Source organism: Montipora foliosa, chromosome 12 (assembly GCF_036669935.1).
Source record: "Montipora foliosa isolate CH-2021 chromosome 12, ASM3666993v2, whole genome shotgun sequence".
Taxonomy (NCBI): Eukaryota; Metazoa; Cnidaria; class Anthozoa; order Scleractinia; family Acroporidae; genus Montipora; species Montipora foliosa.
Window position 1 is genome coordinate 3,300,801 of NC_090880.1, and position 25,474 is coordinate 3,326,274.

General features: G+C 40.2%; 3 protein-coding genes across 4 annotated transcripts in view; 1 reads left to right on the forward strand and 2 right to left on the reverse strand.

The window, feature by feature from the left end:
• LOC137979644 (uncharacterized) overlaps window positions 1-25,474 on the reverse strand; it is a 169,242-nt gene that overhangs the window by 123,097 nt on the left and 20,671 nt on the right. The window lies entirely within an intron of this gene.
• LOC137979628 (uncharacterized) lies at window positions 1,851-10,929 on the reverse strand. Of its 2 annotated transcripts, XM_068826941.1 has the most exons (8): window positions 10,801-10,929; window positions 10,010-10,050; window positions 6,411-6,730; window positions 6,003-6,157; window positions 5,286-5,526; window positions 4,630-4,989; window positions 3,475-4,068; window positions 1,851-2,444 (listed from the first exon to the last, which is right to left on the reverse strand). In XM_068826941.1, the coding sequence occupies exons 3-8, from the start codon at window positions 6,720-6,722 to the stop codon at window positions 2,172-2,174; spliced, it is 1,935 nt and encodes a 644-aa protein (XP_068683042.1). In that variant the 5' UTR covers window positions 6,723-6,730; window positions 10,010-10,050; window positions 10,801-10,929; the 3' UTR covers window positions 1,851-2,171. The 2 variants fall into 2 exon arrangements, with proteins under 2 accessions (XP_068683042.1, XP_068683043.1); XM_068826942.1 differs by lacking the exon at window positions 10,010-10,050 and having other exon boundaries at window positions 10,801-10,908.
• Window positions 11,033-25,136, forward strand: LOC137979624 (uncharacterized). Its single transcript, XM_068826935.1, has 8 exons — window positions 11,033-11,186; window positions 12,695-13,014; window positions 15,065-15,210; window positions 15,795-16,038; window positions 16,514-16,855; window positions 17,752-17,772; window positions 19,666-20,304; window positions 23,272-25,136. The coding sequence occupies exons 2-8, from the start codon at window positions 12,703-12,705 to the stop codon at window positions 24,223-24,225; spliced, it is 2,658 nt and encodes an 885-aa protein (XP_068683036.1). The 5' UTR covers window positions 11,033-11,186; window positions 12,695-12,702; the 3' UTR covers window positions 24,226-25,136.

The following is a 25,474-nucleotide window of genomic DNA, read 5'->3' on the forward strand; positions in this document are numbered from 1 at the left end:
CGGATACACCACAGGTAGAGTCTTGACTTGGAAATCTTGGTCTCGTGCAATGATCTTTGCAATGGACAATTTCAAACTACCCTAGCGTGTCACTCCCGCGAGTCTTCCTCTTCCATCGCTCAATAACTTTCCTCTCAATTTTGCTAACAAATCAGAGGGAAAAGGGTACAAGATGTGTCCCAAGAAATGTCTGAGACTGTAGGTGTTTCAACTGGGGCTGGTAGTTTGTCAGGGGATGAAGCCTCTTGCCAGCTTTAAATTCGATGTAAGCCGAGAGTGTTGTAGGCTGGTCATTCATTAGCCCAAACAAATGAAGGAGGGTGGAGTGGGGTTTGTGAGGGGTGGGAGTGACCAGCATAACTTATCAGAGTGACAGCCTGATGCGTTGTCACGGAAACAATTCTCAGTAGTGTAAAGGAAACTAATGTGAGGTGTGACCCATTTTTTTGTTCCTTTTCGGAGGCGGATTCACCGCAGGAAAACGGAATTCCAAGCGACTTGTCAAAAACCGCCAAGTGGACTAAAAGCATTGTGTCAATCAGTTCACTTTTGACGTTTAAATCGAGCGATGAAAACAGGATAAGGAAACAAAGGTTTGTTCATAGGAGTCTTGCTTTCGCAAAGAACGCTTGCAGCGCACATTAAGGGATTTACCTAAAAGGTTTGAAAACTGTGCTCATTCTTCGACAATTATAGGAACAAAATCATTTAACAATTATCCTGTGCGATCGCGCGGAATACCGCCTGATACTTATATTTAGCCGACGAGGCTGCTGAGTACGCACGACAAATATTGAGCGCGCTATGACCATATTTGGACATAGTCACAATGTGTTGAATAATAATAATTGATATTTGCAACTGTCTTAACCCTTTAAGCCCCGAGGGGTTCCCCATTGACGAGTAAAATCGTCTGGCGTTAGACAGAGTAAAATCTATAAGTGCCATTTGGCACTATCGGGGCTGAAAGGGTTAAACGGGGACATAGTTTTTTCACGCTGTTAGCTTAACCCTTTAAGCCCCGAGGGGTTCCCCATTGACGAGTAAAATCGTCTGGCGTTAGACAGAGTAAAATCTATAAGTGCCATTTGGCACTATCGGGGCTGAAAGGGTTAAACGGGGACATAGTTTTTTCACGCTGTTAGCTTAACCCTTTAAGCCCCGAGGGGTTCCCCATTGACGAGTAAAATCGTCTGGCGTTAGACAGAGTAAAATCTATAAGTGCCATTTGGCACTATCGGGGCTGAAAGGGTTAAATACATTCAGATTGCTTCTACCTGTTGAAAGAAAGAGGAAACTCATCTTCAATCCGAAAGATCTGCTTTCAATCAAAAAGTATTTGAATGAACCTTTCACTTCTTTCGTGGAATAAAACAGTTATAAGACTCGACCATTTTGAAAATGAACGCGCTCATAGTCCTTACAAATATTTAGTTTCTTTGGCATGATTTTCTCTCTTCTTTTTTTCGTGTTGGTTCTTTGCCTCTGGCGTGTGTTGTGTGAACAGAGAGTAATTATCGCTTGTTAACAGATTTTGTTTCTATATTATAGCGCTGAGTTTGAGAAATCAGAAATTGTTATATTAAGTCTTTTGTTGAGAGGTTTAAACTTGAGTCAACACAGTCGGTGTTAAGTTTAATATTGTTCCAGGTCCCTGTTGCTAGGAAACTACAACTAGATACTGACTCTGTCTTTGCAGTAATGTTATCGCCAATTGGTTTTTGTTTCACAGTACTGTCGCGATTGCTGAATTGCCTTTATTAATCTCTCTATTTAAAACATGCACGTCTTCAAACCTTAGGAGTGAAAAACATAAATACTGAGTATCAGCAATGCAACATGTGTCTAGATCAATTGAAGCAGACAGTTGTAATTGAAGAAGTCCATTGCCCGGTTACATTAACTATGACAGTCCGGCTCAGCTGAGAAATGCTGCGTTCCATAACTGCTAAGAACTGGAGCCCAGAGAATGTAAAAGTGTCGAGATTTAAACATGTGACAAGTAAGATTCCAGAATCGCCATGTCTTAAAGATTGAAGTATTCTAAAAAGTTTGCAAGAGCTCATTATATTGTAAAGAAAGACGTGTGAGCATATTCCATTCTGGGAAGAAAGTACTCTGACCTACTCAATAACGTAATGGGGTATGAAAAAGCAGTTTCTCTTTTTGGTTTACAAGATCGTGCAATATGTGTTCATAAAATCAAGTACTCTCTCCCGCAAAGAACCGTCTGTATTCGCACCCTGGTGTTGTGTATCGCTCACAGCCACAGTAACTGGCTCATCATAACCAGGTACATTCAAAACCTCCCAGCCATCTTGTTGAGACTTCCTTCCGCTTTTAGTTGGCTTTGTTGTGGCTTTCTTTATCTTCCTTGTTAAGTCTTCTCTAGATTCCGCGGTCTGCAAGTAGGGTGGCGTGGTTTTGACAATACCATCTATTGCCTAGAAATTAGAAATCTAGATTAGAATTTTGAGTTATTTTCTGAGAAAGCTTGAGCGTGTAAGCTAAGTTGTAAACACAGGACGCACAAAAAAAAGACGACCGAAAGCAAGCAATCCATGCACTCTAAAGAACACTCTTGGAATTAACCTTTTTCGGTAGTATGTTATTACCTTTCTAAACACTGTGAATTTTGAATGAAAAGACTGTTGAATATTGTATGTCTAAATGTGGTTGTTATGGCAAAGTTAGACATAATTTTTCGTGTTTTTTCTGCCTTTCAAAATCCTAAAGGTGGCTGACACTGGGTTCACTCCAGGAATACTCAGCACTACCAGAATTAACATATTATTTCTAGAAAACTGATATCAAACAAATGCACAACCATTTGTGAACAAGTTATGCATATCCGCTTGCCAAAATATGCTACCGTAACAACAATATAACCTTTCAGCAACACCGTTGACTTAAGTTTTAAGTGATAATAACTCAACAACGAGCTCGTTAACCCCTGTGTTTTAATTACCGATCAACAATAAGAGTTGAGATTTAACATCTTAAAAAGTATGTTATGTAGTAAACGAAATTGAAAGAAAAGTTTGTAAGAAATACTTCGAGAGGAAGTGGGTTATAACCCTAATTAATTAAGTTGAATCGTTCCTGGTGTAATTTTGATAATGCCATTATTAAATTACAAGTTAATAGTGTGATGTAAATAGTATTGGCTGTGCTAGCACTGTTAATAACTGTAAGTTTCTGTAGTTTACTGTATTAATGTAGTATATTGTACTGTTAGTTGTTTTCTTTTTAATTAGTGTTAAGCATTGTATTGAAAGTATTTGTATTTTCGTCCTTTTCATAGATATTGTCTTGTAAGTACTTGCTTTGTACTGTGAAATGAAAGTCTCGAAGAAAAATTGGAGAGGAGATCCAAAGTCATATTAAATTTTCGACAATTCAAAAAGGCTTTCAGGGGTCAGTCATCATGGGTCTAGTTCGTGGAAATTCTACTTTTAGATTTCCTAAGCTTACCCGGATTAACTGCGACAGCTGAATTTTGTAAGCGTCAGGGTTTCTCTCTGGACTCAATCGGTTGTTGAAGAAAATGACTCTTTCATCTATTTCTTCGATAAACGTTTGAGCCCAGTCTGGAAGAGTTTGCAGCCAGAGCTCACGGTATGCGTCAAGGGACAATGTGACTCTGTCTTCTTTAGTCTCGTGCTCAGCTTGGTCTGCGTAAGTAAGAAGCAATATGATATGGTCCTTAGCTTTGTCACCTAAAAATTCTCGCAGTAACTGCAACGCTTTTGCATCTTTAGCAGTCAGCCTTTCGCCATACTTCGCTACTAGGACGATGGCGTCGAATCCGTTAGGGTACTTGCTGAGAATTTTAGGGACCTCCTTTTCGAGTTCTCCCTTTAGAACTCCGGGGGTGTCCAACACGTCAATCTTTCGCTCCTCTATTCTGCACCCAAACTGAAATTCTGACGACGCTGTAGTGGTTGACCAGGGAGTTGTTTTAAAGATGTGCTTTCCAGCGATTCCAACGATACTGATTGCGGTTGCACTTTTTCCGCTTCCTGGTTGTCCGATCAAAACAATACTGAGGTCTTTCCCTGGTGGAAGCTTGAAATTGAAAAAAGTAAAATATATATATTTATGGTAAAGATAAATCTTAAATAAACAGACACAAATTAAACGCTGATCATGATTGAACAGAAACAACTATGCTTCACGGGTATTCATTTCAAAGCCGTTGATGTAAAAACTAGAAACACTATAATCCTTCCTGTCTTAGATTTTGTCTATACTTTTTCGATGTTTTTCTCAGCAGTGTTGATCCTTGTTAGGAAGATTACATCACTACATCCCGGCCGTCCATTGAATTCGATCTTGCAGGTTTGTTTTCTAAGTTGTCCTGCAATCGCTATTTCTATGTTTAAACAGCGAATTGGTGGCACCTGACACAAGTAGCTAGGAGAAAACAATAATATCTCCGTAAATTATTGAAAGCTAACGCGAATTTGTAATTGTTATCTCAATAAGACTAGAGGCTGCATCCTACAAAAAATGTTTATGTATTTTGATCTTGCTCGAAAGAAACGATTTTCGAGTTCTAAAAGTAGCCCAAAAAGTGGCAAAAGTAACTCATGGACCTCCTGATACGGGCTCTATCTTAAAACAAACCTTTGTTTTCGTCAGAACGTTTCTCCAGAATTGGACAAACTTTCCCTCCTCATCATACCCGTCCAAGGCGCTTTCATAAGCCGTAAAGCAGCCGTCAAATTGGCTTTCCTTTCCGCCCACGTTTAACATCGAGATGGCCTCCACGTAGATTTTCATCACTTCACGTACTTCCTCACCAAATCGCTTCACGTCTTCCTCCAACTCGCCAACGTTCTGTTCATGGTACTTCTTTACCAAGTAGTCAGCAGTGCGAAGATCGTCAAAGCGGTTTTCTATTTCCTCCAACGTTTTTACCAGAACCCGATTTGGCTTATATGTTTTCACAGATAGTATCAATATCTCTGTTGGTTGAAGCTCCACCTAGGTGACAAAAATTAAAGCAGTCAAGAATTTTTTACAATTTATATATAGTCACAAGTTTTTTAGTTTGAATGCCATTTTAACATTTCTTCGTTGGATCTATTAATTTTTGAGTCGATTTAAAAAAATCAAAATATCGAAGAAGGCGGACTTTACGACCCATCGACCGAGCGACCGAGTTAGTGAGTCTTTTCCTCAACAAACTGCTACAACTCGCTCATAGCTTCCCGTTCACGAGTTTAAAATGTCAGTAACCAGCTTAGAAAGCCCAGACTAAATCAAAGAAGGAAAAATACCTCAATAGGAATCTCTTTCCCTTCGTTGATTGTGTGTACTCTGAAGGCCTGTAACAATGTTATCAGCTCCTGAAGATTGCAAGTCGGTAAAGGCTGATAAGGCATTTCTGTTGTGTAGTAACAAATGGAAATGCTGGATGCCCCTTCGCACTCGGATGACATAATATTCAGTTGTTGAGACAAAGCCTGAGCCAAATCTTTAGAAGGCAATTCTCCCTGTACGGTCCCTTTCAAGTTAGGTCTAAAATGGAGCGAAAAGGAAAGCACTGCTTATTGTGTTCAGTTTGTTGCCATTTTAAATTGAGCTGACACAAATACTTCTAAGTATATACTGATATACTCAATCTGACAAAAAGTGTGCAGGGAATAACCAAACCTTGAATTCTGTGAAGACAGGTCAGGAGTTTTGAGTTAGTAAGTAAACAACAGAGCAGGCAAGCAAGCAAATAAGCAACTAAGTAAGTAATTAAATGAGAATGAATATATGAAAATCATAGAAGAAAGGAAGCAAGCAAGCAAGCACGCTAAAGGATGGAAGCAAGGAAGCACTTTTGCAGTTGAGAAAATTACCAGAAACTATAATTAAAAATAAATGAACTGCATAACTGATCTTTACAGGCACTTATATAAGCACGAGAAACATGGGTGGGGATATATGGGCCTTCGCTGGCAAAGAAATTAATAAGCAAATTTACATAAAACACTTTCCATACGTACCTTCTTAAGGTTGGTGGAAAACTGAGTTTGATACTCGCCACCATCTGACCTCCATATAAGACGCCCTTCACATAATGGGTACCAACTCCATCAACCACATTTCGTCTTTTCAGGATCTCACTAGGCTTCGCTGAGTGGTCTATCCTCTTGGAGACCTTAAAAGAAAACCCACTTAAATGAAAGCTTTAAGAGTTTTCACACCGTGATCTTCTAACACGTGTTCAGCAAACGCTCGGGTTTGTTAGTGTTCTTCTAACTTCTAATCCAAAAAATGTTATTCATTCACGAAAAGGAACTCTCAATTAAATGCTATTCGAGCTTTATCAGAATCGACACAAATCATATCATAAAACATAACATAACATTTAAGTAGAAGACAGTTTTGTCAAACGACGCAACGAGTCTTACCGTGATGCATTTCATGAGAATCAATACTTCAGTTTTTCCTTCCTCGGTTTTAATGTCGGTGAAATATTTCCCTGGACCTTCCACAGATACCTTGCTTGCCTTGATCCTCAATGGCAGATCAAAGGGTACACCCAATAATTCTTTGACTTCGTCGTTTTCCGCGACGACTTTGTAGCGGAAGGAAAACGAGTTGACCTTTTCAGTCTTCGTTGGGATATCCGATGGGAAAATATCTTGGCCTTTTCTTGCACGGTTTAAATCAAATGTGCTGCCAATGCTCAAAGTGGGGACAGTGAACGTAGGAATATTCATCTTTGATCCTGGAGGAAAAATTAGATCCTTATTTAGTTTCCCAACTGGTATTGCTTTGTATACTTTATAGTTGACTCTATAGTTAGCCGCTTTTTTATAAAAGCAGATTGAAATAGAAGGAATCGCCTCGACAGGCATATAGTCATTGATGGCGGTTACTTTTGCACTCCGCCGAGAGAATGAAATCTTTGTAAGTTTTATGTGTTACGTGACTAATGTATGTCAGTTCTAGATTGTACCCTGGTCACAGCAGATGGTCTCAAACCTGATCCAGAGAAAATTGAAGCAGTGTGCAACATGTCCAAGCCCAGCAATGTGAAAGCTGTGAGACGATTCTGTGGTTTTGTAAACTACCTTGCCAAGTTCTTGCCTCGGCTAGCAGAAGTGCTGGAGCCCATACAGCAATTAACACACAAAGAGGCATCATGGCAGTGGCAACATGAGCATGACGTAGCCTTCGAGAAGGTCAAGACGCTTGTGACACAGGCACCCTTGCTGAAATACTACGACCCCAACGCAGAGCTCACTGTTCAGTGTGACGCAAGTGACAAGGGACTTGGGGCTGCCCTAATGCAAAATGGGCAACCCGTGGCATTTGCCAGCCGCGCACTTACAGACCCAGAGACTCGATATGCCCAGATCGAGAAGGAGTTGCTGGCAGTAGTCTTTGTACTCCAGAAATTTGACCAGCATGTGTATGGTCGTCCCGTAACAGTCCCGAGTGACCACAGGCCGTTAGCCGCGATCTCCAAGAAACCACTCCCAACAGCACCCAAGAGACTTCAAGGAATGCTATTGAAAATCCAGAAATATGACGTCACGATCATCTACAAACCTGTTCCCGAAATGTACCTTGCCAACACTCTAAGCCGAGCATTTCTACCTACCACCCTGAACACCCAAGGAGAGTTTGAACGTGTGAATGCTGTTAAGCTACTATACCGATGACTGAAGAGAGACTCGAGGAGATGAGAGCCAGCACCCGTGATGATGAAGTCTTGCAACAGCTGAAAGAGGTCATCCATACTGGTTGGCCGGAAGAGAAGCAGCAGCTTCCAGCTGTACTGGCCCCTTACTTCAGCGTCAGGGATGAAATGAGTGTCTATGATGGTCTTGTCTTTAAAGGCGAGCGACTCCTCATTCCAAAACTGATGAGACCAAAGATGAAGGAGCGCATTCATTACTCTCACATAGGCGTGAATGGTTGTTTAAGACGAGCCAGAGAGTTCATGTACTGGCCCGGCATGACTACAGAACTGAAGGAGCACATCGCCCAGTGCGAGACGTGTAGCAAATATGAGGTGAAGCGACAGAGAGAGACCTTGATGAGCCACGAAGTTGCAGAACGCCTGTGGGAGAAGATCGGTACAGACCTGTATACCATAGATGGCAAAGAATATCTAATCGTTGTTGATTATTTCTCAAACGTTTAGGAAATAGACAACTTACCGGACACAAAAGCAAGTACCGTCATAAAGAAGTTGAAGTGCCATTGTGCAAGGCAAGGAATCCCAGACATTGTAATCAGTGACAATGGTCCACAATTTGCCTGCGACAAATTTGCCAGTTTTGCAAGCGAATGGGGTTTCGAGTACCGCAGAGGGAGTCCTGGACACCAACAAACGAATGGCAAAGCGGAAGCAGCTGTGAAAGATGCAAAACGACTCCTGCGCAAGACGAAAGAAACCAACGCAGACATCTACCTTGCAGTCCTAGCACTAAGGAACACCCCCACTGAATCAATGGGTACCAGCCCAGCAGTTGTTAGGTCGACGTTGTAAAACACAACTCCCTACTACCAAAGCTTTATTAAGACCACAGTCTGTGCGTGCTGAAGCAGTTAAGAAGGAGACTCGGGAAAGACAAGAACGACAAGCCAAATACTACAACAAGGGCACCCGAGACCTTTCCCCTTTGGAAAAAGCGGGGATGTGGTAAGAATGAGACCATTTAGACTTGGACGAAAAGAGTGGGAAAAAGCGACAGTGACCAAGCGATATGATGAAAGATGTTATGAGTGTTGGGAATTGCCTCCAAGATTGAACCACCAACACACTCACACGGTATCCTGATTTTTTCTACTTTATTGATCCCCGAAAACTCTCCCTCGCCTAAAGGCTGGTTTCCATATGATCGCAGACGATCGCGAATCGCAGATCGTAGATCGCAGAAAGTTCTGCGATCGTCTGCGATCATATGGAAACCAGCCTTAAGATTACAAAATCCCACTCTCTTTTTTCGTGTTCTAATATCTCTCCTTTTTATCACTGTCAATCATTGGCTTTGGTTTCAACTAAAGGTTCCAAAGTTCAAGGCTATCAGATTCCCGGGTGTTGTCTGTCACGCGACTGCACTCAACATTTCCTCAAATCACATTGTTTATAATAAAACAAAAGCTAAAATTGTGTTAACTACAACAAAGGCAACAAGTAATAAAAATACTCCGCACAATTTCCGACTTGAGGTAGAGTCCACCAATGGAGCTTACCGTCGCAACCGAGTTGACTTAAAACAAACACAGATCATCCCACCAAAGTCACCAGCGCAAGATCGTAAGGGTAACCCGGAAACGACTCAGAACAAGGACCAGAATCAGACCCTAGTTGCAAGCCCCAACAAACCGCCACCTGGGACCAGCCATCAACCGAAAGAACAGCGGACTACACCTGCTGCTGTTATTGTCCAACAACGACCCAAAAGAACCATCAGGGAACCTGCTTATCTTAAGGTCTATGCTCGCTAGGATTCTAGCGACTTTTTTTTATATCTATTGTTCGTTGTTTAATGGAGACCGGACCTGACATGGACAATATGATTGATTATTGCTAAAGACACTGATAAACTAATCACTGAACATTGATTGGAGGAATATGATGATTCCCGTGTTGAGTTATATTTTTATAAGGGGGATGTTACGTGACTAATGTATGTCAGTTCTACATTATCGGATATCTTGATGTATGCCGATAGAACATGTGATCTATGGCTGTATAATGTAATACTTCAGTTGATCTTTTGATTAAAGAACTTTACATTATGAACGTGTTCCACTCCACAGTGTGGAGGAGCTTCGGGTCAGAATTGAGGAGTCACTCAAGCATGGAATTCCACGTATCGACCAAATTAAGACAAATTATCTCGTTGGCGGCTGTGCCTTTCTGTAGACAAACTACAGCTGCAAGATATTCCGTGGACGTGATTAAACTTACTCAAGCTGATCGCGACGGATTAGGCACTGACAAACTGATTTTTTGATGCCTTAAAGAGATAAAATGAATCATAATTACCTTCACCAGGAAAGGCGATAGCACTGCGTTAAGCGGATGTTCTGTGAAAAAGAAAGTCAACAAAATTAAAGGATTATCCACGTTGTGTGGTAGGTTAAATTCCTAGAAACAGTCGAAAAAGAGGAAGATTAAAAGCCGACTATGGAAGCTTTGGTTCTTGTTCTACGTCTTGAATAAATTACATTTACATCAGCAATAACGCTTCCTTGTTCACATTTCTCCAGACAGGATTATAAATTCAAAGAATATAACCCGGTAAGTCGATATTTTGACCCAGTTTGAATCTACGCCACGCATGACCAGTAACAAACTTGTACGACGATCGTCACTAAGTTCTGATCAAACGCATTAAAATTTGTGAATTTCCCAGGTTTATTGTTGTTTTGTTTCTTGTTTTTCAACTTGGAGAAAACTTCAAGATTCCCTTAAAGTACGCGAAGTTACTAAGAGAAATTTGAAAATTTGTTTCACTCTTGAAAATAGTGGTCACTCGGGGAGTAGTAGACTACGCTAGAGTCCAAAACACTAAGGAAATCCAACCATATTTGTTGTATTATATTATGACTGAAACTTTCTACAGGTTAAAGCGATGATATTTTCTACCTTTCACGCCGTAAATTTCGGCGAATTATTGTCAAGAGTGAGAGCTCAATGAGATGCAGCACCACAATTAATATGAGACAAACGAATTGAAAGTAAAGAAGTTTGAGTGTGATCACGAATGCCCTTAGATTTCCATCAAGAGGACTGTTGGACTACAACTGACACATCACTATTAGCAAATAGCGTACCTGAAAGCTGCCTCGAAGAAATAATTCAACGAAAATCAAGGGAATCGTACTTCATCGAACAAACATTTCGCCTTTAGGTTCAGTCTTGTCGTTACAAGCAAAGTTTTGGGAGTGGCAACCCGCAATAAGACTGGGTAAAAGACAAAACATTTAACAAATAATTGCTATTGAATTGGGGGACTCACCATTGGTCAATTTGCTCCTTGTCGGTGTTTTTCTGTCATTGTTGCTAGGTTATAGCTGTGGAAGGTTGTTGACCTTTCCTTACCGCCACTCCCAGTTTGTCAACTAAAGCAGATCCCCCAGCGAGATTGTGACTCAGAAAATCATTTTCGAGATCACTTTAACCAGTTAAAAGTCTCGCTACTGGCCCGCTTAACTCAAAGGTAAGACAGAGAATGCATCCACCGAGTGTTATGATTCTCCTGTTTTATTCAGCAGTCAATAGATTTGCTTGCTACTTGGCCTTTCTTGTCTGATTGTAACTAACGTTTGGAACTTCAGTTTTCATGGAATCCATAACATTACTAGCAAGGCATTTCCTTGAAGTTTTAGAAACTAAATGAATCTACAATAATTATTTCGGTTGTTGCAAGTATCATTCGAATCAAAATGATGTTGAATCACCGGTTTACTCGCCTCCATCTATATAAGAAGCGAATGTGATCATGACATGCTTAGACTCTAAAGACTTGCTTTGACTTCATTTGCATATTAAATGATCAATAACTGTTAAAAGAGTCCTATAAAAGATATTATATTATGCATTTTGACTAGCAACAGCTACAGCTATGCAATTTATCTGTTATCGATGAGATCACAACAATTAATAATTTATTGATCAGGACCCAGTTGTTCGAAGGATGGATAGTGCTATCCGCTGGATAAATCACTATCCACTGGATAACTCAATTGGTTTTGCCAGTGTTTGTCCGCTGGATAGCGATTTATCCGGTAGATAGCGTTATCCACCTTTTGAACAACCGAGGCCAGGATAATAATCTGACCATATTCTCAGAATCCGTGCTACTAGCAAAAGGCTTGATCAACAAATATAACGCGAACTCCTCGGGCTAGAAGATGTAGGTTTACTCAATCCATTACAGTTAAGTTTCAGAATAACGTGATCTCATAATATGCCATTCAACCGATCAATTCAGTAAGGTGTGATCTTGTACGCAAAGCTGAACTTTACCAAAATGATTGTGTGTCGCCTCTTCTAACTTTCTGAACCGTGTTCACGCAATCCGATTTTCATACACGAATTGTCCACAGAAATGCAGTTACGATTAGCATTCCGCAATCTATTGACTGGCAAAGGTTCTTTGGCAATCACTGTCACCCAAACTGCAAATCCATACTATCAATAGTTTTTGTCATGTCAACATCGAATGAATAAAAGTTTCCGGCTTTCTTGGAACTAGTATTGCATTTATATGAGCTTATGAAAACGGAAACCGAGAGAGATCTTGCCCACTCCAAGTAAGTGAAGCTTAACAAAAACCCGATAGAGAACTCAGCACTGGAAGTTTTCGCCTGAACATGGTTTGATGTCAACATCAGAATGAGAAATACTAAAACCGGCTTTCGAAGAAATGTTAACATAAACGATAGAATTGAGGAATCTCTATCTTTTTTGTCGGTTTCCGTCTCCAATTTGTCACATTATTCTTAGAAAAGAGACCAGCCTCTTAAGTAGATTCGTTGACAATAAGAGAAACATTCTTTTTGGACGAGGAAAATTGTTTATATAATAATTATTCCATGCCATTATGTTGTAAGACAGGTTCATCTCTCCGAAGGAATGCCAAAGCTTTCCTTTACATTTGCCGCAGCGTCGTTTACAAATGACATTATAAATTACATTTTGTTTTATTCACAATTTGGTTTGTAGATTTCCTGATGAATGTTCCAGCGTGGGCCTTTTCTAATTTATGTATTGGACGTTCTTATGACGCCAAAGATAACAGTGCGGGTGTGGACCTTTTTCAGCCAGATATCCACATCAAAACACAGGACGTGAACACATTCTCGTTCCGTTACAAAATCATAAAATCAAACGAAGATGTCAGAGACTTGCTGAACATATCTGGAGATATTTCTTTGAAGATCAAAGCGAACATTCTCAAAGTAGAAGGAGCAGGGAAGTACATCAGTAACACCAAGAAGGAAGAGGGAACTACAGAGGTCTTGGCTGTCATGAAATGCACAACGGTGAGATGCAGGGATTTGTGATTTCTGAAAAATAACGATCTTATAAATGACTTCAGGATATTTTCGTCGTACGAACGGTCTGAATGCTTTTAAACATCGTATAAGGAACAGAAACTTAACATTAAGTTTATTAACGAGGGGTACATCGGGATTTTCGGTTTTGCGGTTTTGGCTATTTTTTAGATCGGTTTTTCGGTTTTTGTGCCAAAAGATTTCGGTTTTTCGGTTTTGGTGTTCATTGCGGTTTGCGGGTTTTTCGTTTTTTAGCATCTGGTTTTCGGTTTTCGTAGAAAATACGAGCGGTTTTTCGGTTTTGTTATCCGATGTGCTTTTTCGGTTTTCCTATTTTGTCCTAATGGCAAACTTTTCCACAAAACTGCGCCACTATAGCTAAAGCTGTTTTTTGTAGTAGTTTGTGCTCGGTTGCGGAACATTTACCTTATTCACAGAGTCTCTCAAACAATAACCAGAATCGCGATGGACAATTTTCGAGCAGAGATACTCAGGTGCTAGTCCCTGTGATTAGTCCCTGTAGGGACTTAATTAAATACCATTGTTGCTCTTTCAATTTGCCTTTGAGAGACTAGGGATTTCCATCTTAAGAGTTCAAATAAATTGTTGACATCAGCGTCATAGAGAGTAGGTAGGTCAAGACACGGGCAGTTTGTCCTGCAAAGTTACTCCACAGTTTCCCCAAACAATATTGCAGTAGTTGAAATGAGGTTGTAATAGGGCCTGATAAATAGAATGTAAGGTCCCATACGGGACAAGATGCCTATTTTCACTCATGTGATCAGTAACCTTGTTTTTCCTCCGAATCAAAAGAAAACGTTTGAGTGATAATAGAGCTCAATTCCCGGAGACGTCACATGAAAATACTTTTCAGCCGCGAAACGCCAAAGTTATTGAGAGGAATGCGTGACAAACTAAATGTCACGGTAGGGGATCACGCGTGTCGAATGACGCCAGAGTTGGTGCAGAGTGGATGAAGATCTGAACGAGCATGAAATGAGCTAGTGACTCTGATAAAGGCCAGCAAGAATTTGATGAAAGTAGTGACGAAGTCAGTGCAGATGACAACAAGAAGTTCCCCCGGGGGGAAGGGGGGGGGGGGTGAGGTTCAATATTCGAGTGCTGTTTTAAGTTAGTATCTGTTTATTACCACACTTAACCTTTGAGCAAGTTCCTGCTGCCATGTAAAACAAGGAAAAACAGTACCGGTTAGCTTCCTCAGTGCAATCGCATGTTTTAGACCAAGATTAAGCATTCCATTCGAATCTCCAAACTGTCAGGTCTTAGTTATCAAATAGAAATGTTCAATTAGAGAGTTTCGATTGAAGTTTCCAGAGCTATAGCTTTTTGGGATTGCAAAATTATTTTAGAGAGGACTTGTGTGCAAATTCTCCTAAGTTAACTTGGCTCCCTTACCAGCTGCTTTACGGAAAATGAGACCACAAAGTCCGGGCTCGAGAGAGCGGCAGAAATAAAGCCTATGATTTTAGCAGATACTAAAAGATATGAAGACATTAGACAAGTCCATGACATTCACAAATACTTTTATGAAATAAAGTGTTAGTGTAGTTTGCTCTGTATGCTCCATTTGTCACCATTGTATCGGTTTTCTGACGGTTTTGTATGCGGTTTTCGGTTTTGGCCGAATTTTTTGGCCGTTTTGCGGTTTTGGATGAATTTTTCTTCGGTTTTGCGGTTTCTTATACTCCCCAATGGCCCCCTAATTAACGAAGATATGTGATGCAGATAGATATTAGATTAGGTTGTACTTTTTATACTTTTTACTGTTTACCTCCGTTTTTTTTTTTCATTAATTGGATGTAAGAAGTTATTCACTAGGATGCAATAGGTAATTAGGGATTCTTAACAAGAGTTTTCTAGAGTTTTAATCGATGTTTACCTTGTTTTGTAATTAGTGTCACCAATTAGTGTGAAAATGCTAGAACGAATAACACTTTAAAAATAAAGTTTACTATTACTACTACTCCTATTACATATTTCTTTTGAACTGTTTGGTTATCACCCTTTTTTTCTCAAGGTCAATGAAACAATGGATGGAGCAACGACTGCTAGACCTGAAATGGAGAAATCTCCATCCCTGGGTTCTCACTATGTGAGAAGCGTGACTTATGGCGCTGAAATGATTGCAAGCCTCAAATTAAAGTCATCGTCTTCCACAGGAAGGTGACACACCAATAATTGTATGTCAGAATCGTTTAACTTTGATAATTTTGCGGAACTTGAAAATTTAGCGTTTTTAGTGAATGATCAATCAATCAATCAATCAATCAATCAAAAAGTTACACTTGTTTACTTGATTAACGTTATGACAGGGTTCCACTTAAATGTTGTCAAGGGGAAAAGTCATCAACCTTTATCTTTCCAACCTTTAGATATTTCTCGCATGAGCTGACTATCAGTGCAAAAAGGAATTAGCTGAAATATGAGTAAAAGCTTTAGTAGCAGGCACGTCATTACCATGCCGTCATGTCACCAACACCACCGCCACAATCAATCATTACAATCATTACCGTCTTTACCACAAACAGCCTACGTCTCACAAGTGTCGTCATTATCGTCATTATCACCTTATCGCGCTATCCCTGTTTTCCGTCACCAACAACTTAACATCGTATTCACAGCCACCATCGTAATCAACACCACAACCACTTCCGTGAACACGAAATGTACATAACACCATCACACTGAAACCCACTAGAGACCAACCAATAACCAACCCAACGACGCTTTATTTTGTGACATCACAGAACGACCATAAATGGTAAATCTGATGGAGGACTTGATATTCAAGGAGTGGTCCATGCCGGCTTAGAAACTCAATTGAAGAAGCTCTCGTCCGAATGCGATGGTGCTAGCGATTTATCTATCGAGTACTATGCAACAGATCTGCCAGAGAAAAACCCAACTAACTTGGAGGACCTGGTGAAACTTATTCAGGAGTTTCCATCAAGATTGAAAAAAATCAATGAAGGGAAGGGAGTCCCCATTCAGGTAGGTTTAGTACCGTTATCATGACCACCCATTATCATTTTATTAGTGACCGGTAAGAATTTAGTGAAAAGTATGAAACGCGTTTGTTACACTTCCGACAAGAAAGAAATAAACAACTTGACCTTTGCTTACCCTCGGCAGTATTTATAGCACAAAGGTTAGTGGGGTCAGGCAAATACAGAAACAAATAATTCAAGTAAACATAATAAGGTGACGAAATTAGCTGGCAGTAAGCAACCCAGTTGGCTGTTCACAAGCGTGGCCGACCTCGAGTGGGACGGTAGAGCGAGATGTTGTAAAGCCAGAAAACGACAGGAGTAAAGCTTCAAAGCTACGTAGAGTTTGAAGGTGATCAAGCCGCTAACATAATCTTACTACTGTTGCTAAGATTGTGTTGTTCGACTGCTATGTAAACCTAATTATTCAGTTCTGCTTTTTTTACTGATAGAGCATCCGAACTTTTTTTTTCCAACAGTATGAGCTTCAATCAATAGCAAACGTTTTCCCGGCGCTGGATCAAGAACATAATGTCCGAGCGCTAGAATGCGAGATCAATGAGGTAGAAAGTCGCTACGACGATCTTTACCTGGCGAAATGTCTTGTGGCCACATATCGAGACACTGAGCATGATTTAGACAAGGAAATGAGAGAGTTCAACTCTGAGATCACCAAGACACTGCGCATTTTTAGCTCTGCTATCTCTACTTTGGATGCAAAAAGAGTGGAAAAGTGCCTTCAAGTGTACGCGGACTCATTGGATGGAAATGACGAGGAAGGAAAATATGTTCGACACTGGAGGGACATGTTAAAGAAAAAGGTTTGTGACAGCCATCAGTTTATAGTTACATGAGTTATTTTCTTTTCCCGTGATTGATGGGAACTGATGACGTTCGTTCCCTGCATGGAACAAAATTTGTGGCGAAAGACGTTAGCCGTGCCGTGACAAGGGGTCTTCATGTAAGAGTTACTGTAGTAGATGGCATATCCAGCTCATTTCCTGCTTACGACTTTTAAAGTCTTCATCATGGTCAGAGTCAAACAAATCGCAATTAGCTGTTAGAATCTACCTGTATAACTGTGTGATTTAGCTGTTGAGCTTTTTTGTTATTACTAGCAGCATAAGCTGACTAGAAAGCAGAAACGTAAACGCAAGCGAATAGCACGGAGGATATTACAGTACATGGCCGCGCGGAGAAACGAAATTTCTCTTCGAGTGTTGAAAAATACGCGAACGAGTGTAGTTTTCAACACGAGAAGAGAATTTCGTGTCTCCAAGCGGCCATGTAATGTTCTCTTTATTATATAAACACCAATGATATACTAAACCATTTCACTTGAATGTCTCTTTTCTTTTTGGCGCGAAAGGCGTGATTTATTATGTAACCATAGCAACGGTGGTCTTTTCGCGTGTGAAGATGTCATGTTTTCGCGGGAAAGCTCTCCTGGTATTTCATGGTGTTACACAATAAAAAAAGGATCTGACATGTATTTTTATGATTGTGCTTTGCCTAGCCTTCCAGAGACTTTGAACGCAATTGTTTGCTTGCACTTATCGGTTTTTGTCGTAATTTCTGAGTGCAAACCAGTATGCAAAATTTAACCAAGCTGGAGAGGTTGAAATTAACAGATTGGAGAAAAAAATAACAGTTTTGAAACATCATATGCCTCGGAGTGTTTCCTATTACTAAAGTTTTATTACTGTAATCTTCGCAGGTACCATCAACCAACATCAAGGCAAGTATAAATACTTTTCGTAACAAGATAAGCTGTTCTCAAACCATTAATTATTCATATGAGTGTTAGCCAATCAGAGTGCCCTATATTGGTCTCGTGAATGTATCTTGATACCCAATAAAAATTCGGATCAAGACGCGTCCGCTATTACTTCAAAAACTGATCAATACTGTGATCAAGACAACTGAATTTTTGTTAGCAACTTCAAGATTTACAAGGCAGGTAATTATTGACTATCTTCTTTACGGTTCTGGACATTCCGACCGTCTTTCATGCCAATCTGCATCTTAGCATGTTTATGTACATCCCCATCTCTCCCTGAGTATCAAATGGATTCGGCGATATCTCGACAACACTTTTATCTTCCAACTGACCTTTCGGAACACATTCTATCCCGCAAAAAGTGTTGGGTGGATACATTTAACCCCGACTCTTTATAGCTAGTTCCGTGTCAAACTTCGCAAGCTAGTAGTTCCATCATATTTCACAGCTTAAAGAATTCACCTTGTTTAAGTCATAATCTTTGACTAGACCGCCTGCCAGGATCCAAAATCGATACTTTCGTCTCTCTTTCCAGCTGCCATGGTCTAAAAACGTTTAAAGCCATTTTTTTTTTTGTACTTTGTAGAAGTTGGACTGCCTCATCAGTTAAAAGCTGGTCATCAGATAAAGGTTTAGGCGAAAACACCTCGAAACAATAGAAGCACTCCACCTTCGTCGTCGTGCTTTCATCTGTTTCTCGGTGTTTGGAACCCCTGATGAAACAAGAAGCACTCGTTTTTTATATATTACGTAACATTCCGAGCAGTCACGGAGAGTAAGCTTAGGGGGTTGAAATCCTGATGAAGATAGGTTTATCACTTGATGAAAATTTACGTTTTACGGGGCGAAGCAAGTACAGACCTCTCATATAGTGTGACTAGTGGTCTAACTGTCTGACCTGAATCATGCCTACCTATTCCCTTGGAATATGTCGATCGCAAGCAATAGTTTCTCCTTACAGGAGGATCTTATGTCTACCTATTTGCTTTATTAGCATAAATTAGCATACAATGCAAAATAAGCTACTGATAAATACACACCAGAAATTGAAACTGCTTGCTGAACTTAGTACTCACCGAAAATTTGAGCATGACAATTTCAGTGATTTTTGTGAAATGGCCGTTTAAAATGTTAAGATTTAACGAAGAATGTAGGGCTAGGTAGCAATTCTTGCCACCCAGCCATGCAATTCCTTGTAAGTGTCATAGGTTTTCAAAGCCAGTTTCTCCGGCAATATTTAACATATCGGGCTGATATTCACACTAGCTAACAGACGTTACATGCTCTTTTAGTTTATGGTGTTCATTTCTTCGTAGCTTATGGTATTAAGGTATGATGAATGCTAATTAGGCAAAATGTAAACAATGACGTCAGCAAAGAATCTTCTATAAATTGAAGTACCCCAAGATATTGAAATGACTGGTCCCGATGGAAACAGTCCATTTTGTTTTCCGAGAATCTCAATGTTTCCCCGAGGCGTAACTGATTGAAACATTGAAATTCGAGGGAAACAGAATGAACTATTTCCCGATGGACCAGTCATTAAGTGATTTGTTATATAGCACAAAAAGAGAAACGTGTAACGGCAACAGCAACGGTGGTCGTCGGTCAACATTCGCGGGTAACAGTGCATTGTTACCCTCTGACGTCATAAATTTTGCACTGTTGCCCGCTCAGAGACTTTTGGCGGGAGAGAGTTTCATCGTTAGCTGTCATGTGACCTCGAAGTAACCAATGAGAGAGCGCGCTGTTGAAGGTTTCCTTCCTTCCTTCCTTCCTTCCTTCTTTTGCACCTTTATATTGTTGGAGGCAGTTCTTTATATTTTATTTGTTTTCTCTTTATCTCCCTAGCTGCCCAGTGGAAAAGACCTAACTATCGCTCTTGTCGGAAAGACTGGTAATGGAAAAAGTGCCACAGCGAACAGAATTGTTGGGTGCAACCACTTTAAATCATCCCCAAGTGGTTCATCTGTCACTAAATTTTGCGCCTACGGCAGTAGAACAGAAGAGCGAAAGCTAAACGTCATAGACACCCCTGGTGTGTTAGATACTTCCTCAGTGAAAATGCTGAAAAGCAAGATCCTCTTCAGCAGCCAGGAAAAACAAACCCAAAAACAAATTTTGAAGGAAGTGTACAAAATTTTTGGAATGGCACCAAAAGGTTTTGATGCAATAATCATAGTGGTGAAGTATGGCTGTAGATTCACAGGAGAGGATGAACAAGCGTTAAATCTCCTTGAAACCTTTCTGGGCACAGAATGCACAAACAGCATGATTCTTATTTTCACCTGTGGAGACCAAGCCCTGTTTCATGCAAAAGAGAAAGGTATAACCCAGGAAGATCACATCAAGACATGGATTTCAGAATTGCCGAAATGGGTGCAAGCATTCATCACTAGGATAAACCACAGATGGGTGTTGTTTAACAACCACATAAATGAAGCCGAGAATCCAGAGGCCTGTAAAAAGCAACTATCTGCGCTTATTGAGGTAAACCTAAATTTATATCTTAAAATAGGCCTTTTCGAAGTTACGCAAGGAATTGGGGCGAGTTTCAAAATTTAACCAATCAATAAATTGACACCATCACATGAAAGATCACGTTGAGATGGGACATTTGACCAAGTTTGATGCTTTTAGACCAAGTTATGGACTTTCAAACATAGTTCAAAATTCATACAAACGTCTCTACTTTTGAGGCTGCGTCCCCTAAAACCATATTAACTCTTAAAAATAGTTTTCGGTTTTGTGACAACTGTAAAATCCCATCATGCACCTTCTATTTGGAAATAACTGGGGTGAAAATTACTTTGTTAACCCATTTTTACGAATGTCACAGAAATCGTAAAAGATTTTATAGTTAACAGTGGAGCTCCGCGCGCCGAGGCTATGTAACATGGTAACCCATTGATGCGAGAAATTTTGGTTTTAGCTATGACGTCATCGACCGTCCGTACGTACGTACGAACGTTCACCCATCCATGTGTGCCAATGTGACCAGTATTACGCTAGTTTACAGCATACATCTTTGATATTGGACATCCATGCTATGGTCAATTGACACCTGTCAAAACAAGGTATCCGCTCACCAGTATCACGTGACCATATCGCGGGCTCAAGTTTAGAGCTCATCGAGGTCACCTTTTTTTTTTTAAGTTGACCGCTGACCAGGTACAGTTTTCGATTGGATCGCAGGCTCAAGCCAGGTTCACTCACGTAAATTTAAACATAAACGAGGCTTCAGTTTTCGCGCACTTTCTGTGGCTGGACGCGGCTACACGACCACACTACGTCAACTAAAGCTCTCAAAAATTAAAGCTTTTTGTGTTCAAGTGGAAAACGGTTTGGTAAGTATTTTCTGTCTGCATTTTTTGCCGGCTTCAATCCAGTTTGACATATCGTCGACACTTGTGGCTACGCAGTTATTCAAGTCAAGCACAAAGAAAGAGCAAGCGTTGTCTATAACTTTCTCGCAATATGACATGTTTATTTCCCAAAATGAGCGTTCCTGATTGGCTATTACATTGCATGACAAATTGACGCGAGCATGACGCGAGCAGCGTTGTCTATCTAGACTCTTATTGACAACGGCAAATTAGCCAGTCAGATTGCGAGGTTACAAGCAATTGTGGTAAGAAGTTTATTTGTTAGTTTGTTTGCTCTAAAATGCGAGCGAATAAGCGTATTTTTAGACTGTTTGCCTAACTGTTTTTCAATGTGCCTCGACAGTGCCAATAAAATTTGTCCTTATGCTATAAACCCGTAATCGCAATGAGTTCTCGTAAAATTAAGGAGAAATATCACTAGCTTGTGTATTTAGAAGTTTGTTTGAAGTACGTAAAGGTAATTTGTTGGAGCAGTTGTTGTTTGATGTTTGTCCTTTCTTGGTTGCCGTATTTTCAATTGTCGATTCTTGTTCCAAGCCAAGCTGGCGTGTTTCAATGAAATACATAAAACTGTGAATGATCTCGTTTTCAGAGATAAAGTGGAATAAAGTACATCAATAAAACTATTTTTTGACCTTGAACCGACAAAGTTTCCTAACAGTTCCCATTCGCTGGCTGCTATTGACAGTTGTCTCTGAAATGGCTTTTTATTTTTTTTCCGTTCGCTCACTGATTCATGCGATATCGGGTTTTCGCGTTAAATTTACCGCGGAATTGACTAGTTAGGCAATGAATTTTCTATATAGGAAAGCAAAAGAAATGATTTAAGCCGTAACCGGAAACAACAAAACACGGACAATTCAAAAGCCTTTTATTTTCACTAACCCTACAGTCAGAAAGAATAATAAAATAACCCGGAAGCTCCGTTCTTAGGCTGGGCTAAATCTATATATTATGGTTTTGGGGACGCTGTCAAGAAATTAGACACTTGTAAGGGATTTTGAACCATGTCTCACGGTCTGCAACTTGATCTCTGTTCAAACTAAAAGCATCAAACTTGGTCAAATGTCCCATCTCCAAGTGATCTTTCATGTGATGGTGTCAATTTACCGATTGGCTAAAATTTGACACTCGCGCCAGTTTCCCGCGCAACTTCGAAATGGCCTGTTATTTGCCTAAATTAGTGTTGTGACACACAGACACTCGGAAATAAAATTTTCAGGGCGAGAGTCGAACCTATGACGTTCCAATTATTAGAATACAAACGCCAATAACACATTGATACAGGATTACGGTCTCGACCTAAAGTAAAATATTTACAAAATTGGCGAGAAGAGGCCTGGAATTTAAACAATAGTTGTGAACAGGTTGTCTTCTTGTTGGAATCCAGATGGAGGCTAACCCTTTAAAATGCGATTTCATTGCTTTCATTCAGCGGTCATAGACCCTTTTCATAATGACGCCTCGTTAGCCTCGTTAGCATGTGCAATCAAAATCGTCCGCCATTATCAAAAAAGTCATTGTCATGGCAATGAACGTGTTACACGGCCACCGTTTGCAAAAACGTAACCCTTCCTTGTACTTGTACACGTTCATTGCCGTGACATTGACATCTTCAGTTCCCACGGCCTGTTCCTGTCTGACCCTGTAGCTCCGTCGGTAGAGCAGCGTTGATCTAACCCAAAGGTCGTGGGTTCAATTCCCACCGTGGTCAGAGTTTTCGCTGTCCTTGTGTGGGCCCATTTCCATTAATAGGGCTCCCTATAACGCTCACATGATTTATATGGGTTGAAAACTAGCTCTTCACTTTACCCTCTAATAGTTTAGTCTGTTGAAATATAAGTGCTACACGGCCACCGTTTGCAAAAACGTAACCCTTCGTTGTACTATTCCACTAGTTTTGTTAGCATTAGTCGCCGTCCAACAACACATGCGCATTGGTGCGATGCAATTTATTGTGTTCTCCACTGCCTCGTACTTCGAGCAACACTGGAAAGAAACCTTAGATTCCCGATTCTAAAAAAAAAAAAAATGATAGTGGAATATTTTTTTTCTTTATTCAAATAATTAGGTTATCGATAAAATGAACGAGGGAAGGAGTCCATTTATCCACTATTTAAGTGAAGCCTCCAATGAAGTCCTTGAAAAAAGCATCAGGAAAGCATTAGACTCCAGTGGGTTTGAGAGTGATCTTCAAAAGCTAGAAGGAGAAGAAAAACGCATTAAATCTAGTCTAAGTGGAGAAGCTGACATCCCAAAGGAAGACAGAAAAAAATTGGAAGAACAACTGGTGAAAATCAATGACCAACGTGATTCAAAACGTAAGGAGATAGAAGATCTCGAGAAGGAAAAGTTGCAAGAGCAAGCAAAAGAAGCGGCAACAGAATCCGGGGGGGAGACAGCCGAGAAATTGAACGACAAAGGCAGCAGTAGTAGCGGTGGTTGTTTTCCAGAATCGGCCAAGGTTGTTGACAAGAACGGCTTTCGGAAGACCATGGATTCCCTGCAAAGTGGCGAGTACATTCAAGTCATTGACAATGGAGAGATTTGCTTGGAGCCAGTCATCACGTTTATTCACCGCCAACCAGAGGTGCTGCAAGAATTTCTCAGCATCACAACAGCCACCAACAAGAATCTGAAGATCACCGAAGACCACCTTCTTTTCGTGAAACGAAAAGGACAAGCAAGAGCCATTCCCGCCAGAGATATCGAAATAGGAGACACACTCTACGTCCGAGAGAACAACATCCTAACCACTGATACAGTCCAAGCCATCATCAGCGTCTATGAAAAAGGCGTTTACGCTCCGGTGACTCTCAGCGGCAGTATCCTGGTCAACGATGTGCACACCTCGTGCTACTTTGATGTGCTGTCTCATGAGTGGTCCCACAGAGCTATGGGTGCAGCTCGTGCCATGTATCACGTGTCTCCCTGGATGGTTGAGTGGATCAGTGGTGTTGGAGAAAAGAATGGATTCCCAGGCTGGTGCAGAGTAGCTCACAAAATGCTCACCTGGCTTGAGTGAGCTCTATGACATTTTCAATTGACGTTACTCAGTATTACTTTGTTCATGGTTTATAGTCTAGGTCGGTAGACCGGTCAAATCTATTTTCAATTCGTAAGATTTATAGTATTGTTTGTTTTAAATTTAAGTTTTTTTGTTACTTTCAATTGATGATTATGTCAAGTTTATCAGTATTACGGCGCCTTTCAATAACAAATGAAGTTCGATCTAAGGTTACCTGTTTCTGTGGCGTCAGTTACTGTGGCGGACTTCTCAGAAAACAGAATCAAATGATCAGTTGTACAACTGTGATTGGTGGTGTTTTGTTTTGTTTGTTTTTTTGTTTTGTTTTGTTTTGTTTTTTTTTTTATACAGAATATTTTGTCATCAAAGGCGAACAACCTATATCTTACTTCAGACTTAGCAATGATCACCTATTAGCTTGCCTAACACAGCCTTAAGAAAGTCATTTTGATCACTCTCTTTCAATTACTTCTACCTGAGTGTTTTTGGAGGGATATTGTAATGAGGGAAACATAGTACTAGTAGGCAAATAGACATTATTACTTATAATAATTTAATTTTTGTCTCTAGAAAGGAGCTTAAATCTGCGCAACAATTGCTTATAGTCGATCGTCGTACCTTATCTAAGTTTATTTCAGCATCCCGTATCATTAAATTACTTTGCTGCAGAATGCCAAAGAAATGATACCTAATAAAAAAGAAAAATAGAACAAACGTTAGCTTGCAAACTAAGTTTGATCTCGAACCACTGAATTCTCTCGCGGGTACGCAGAGTATTCTTCTTCTAGCAATAGCAGGTTTACACACACGACGCAAGCTACTTGATACAAAACTTGATACAAAACCAGCCTTCTCTACGGCAAATTTTCAAAGAGCCACCACTCATAACTTTTAAAAGGGGAAAATTTCTAAAAGACACGCTCGTACCCGCGAAGCTTTAAAGAGATCAAAGAACGAAAATATGGTACAAAAGTCTCAACCATTAAGGAGTTGTGTACTTCTTACTGTGACTTTTTCCAAACAGAGCCCCGTCCTCGCACGTGAGACCTGAATGTAACACTTGTATTACTACTCTTCATGTACTGCACAATTTAAAAACAAAGAATATATCCAGAATACACGTTATTATGCTGAACTGATTACAGCAAAATTTATCTAAAACGTTCAGCCCATTGTGTATTCCAACCTAAAGTAGTACAAAAACTTTAAAAAAAACCTTGTTATTCCGAGAAAATTCCACTTTTAG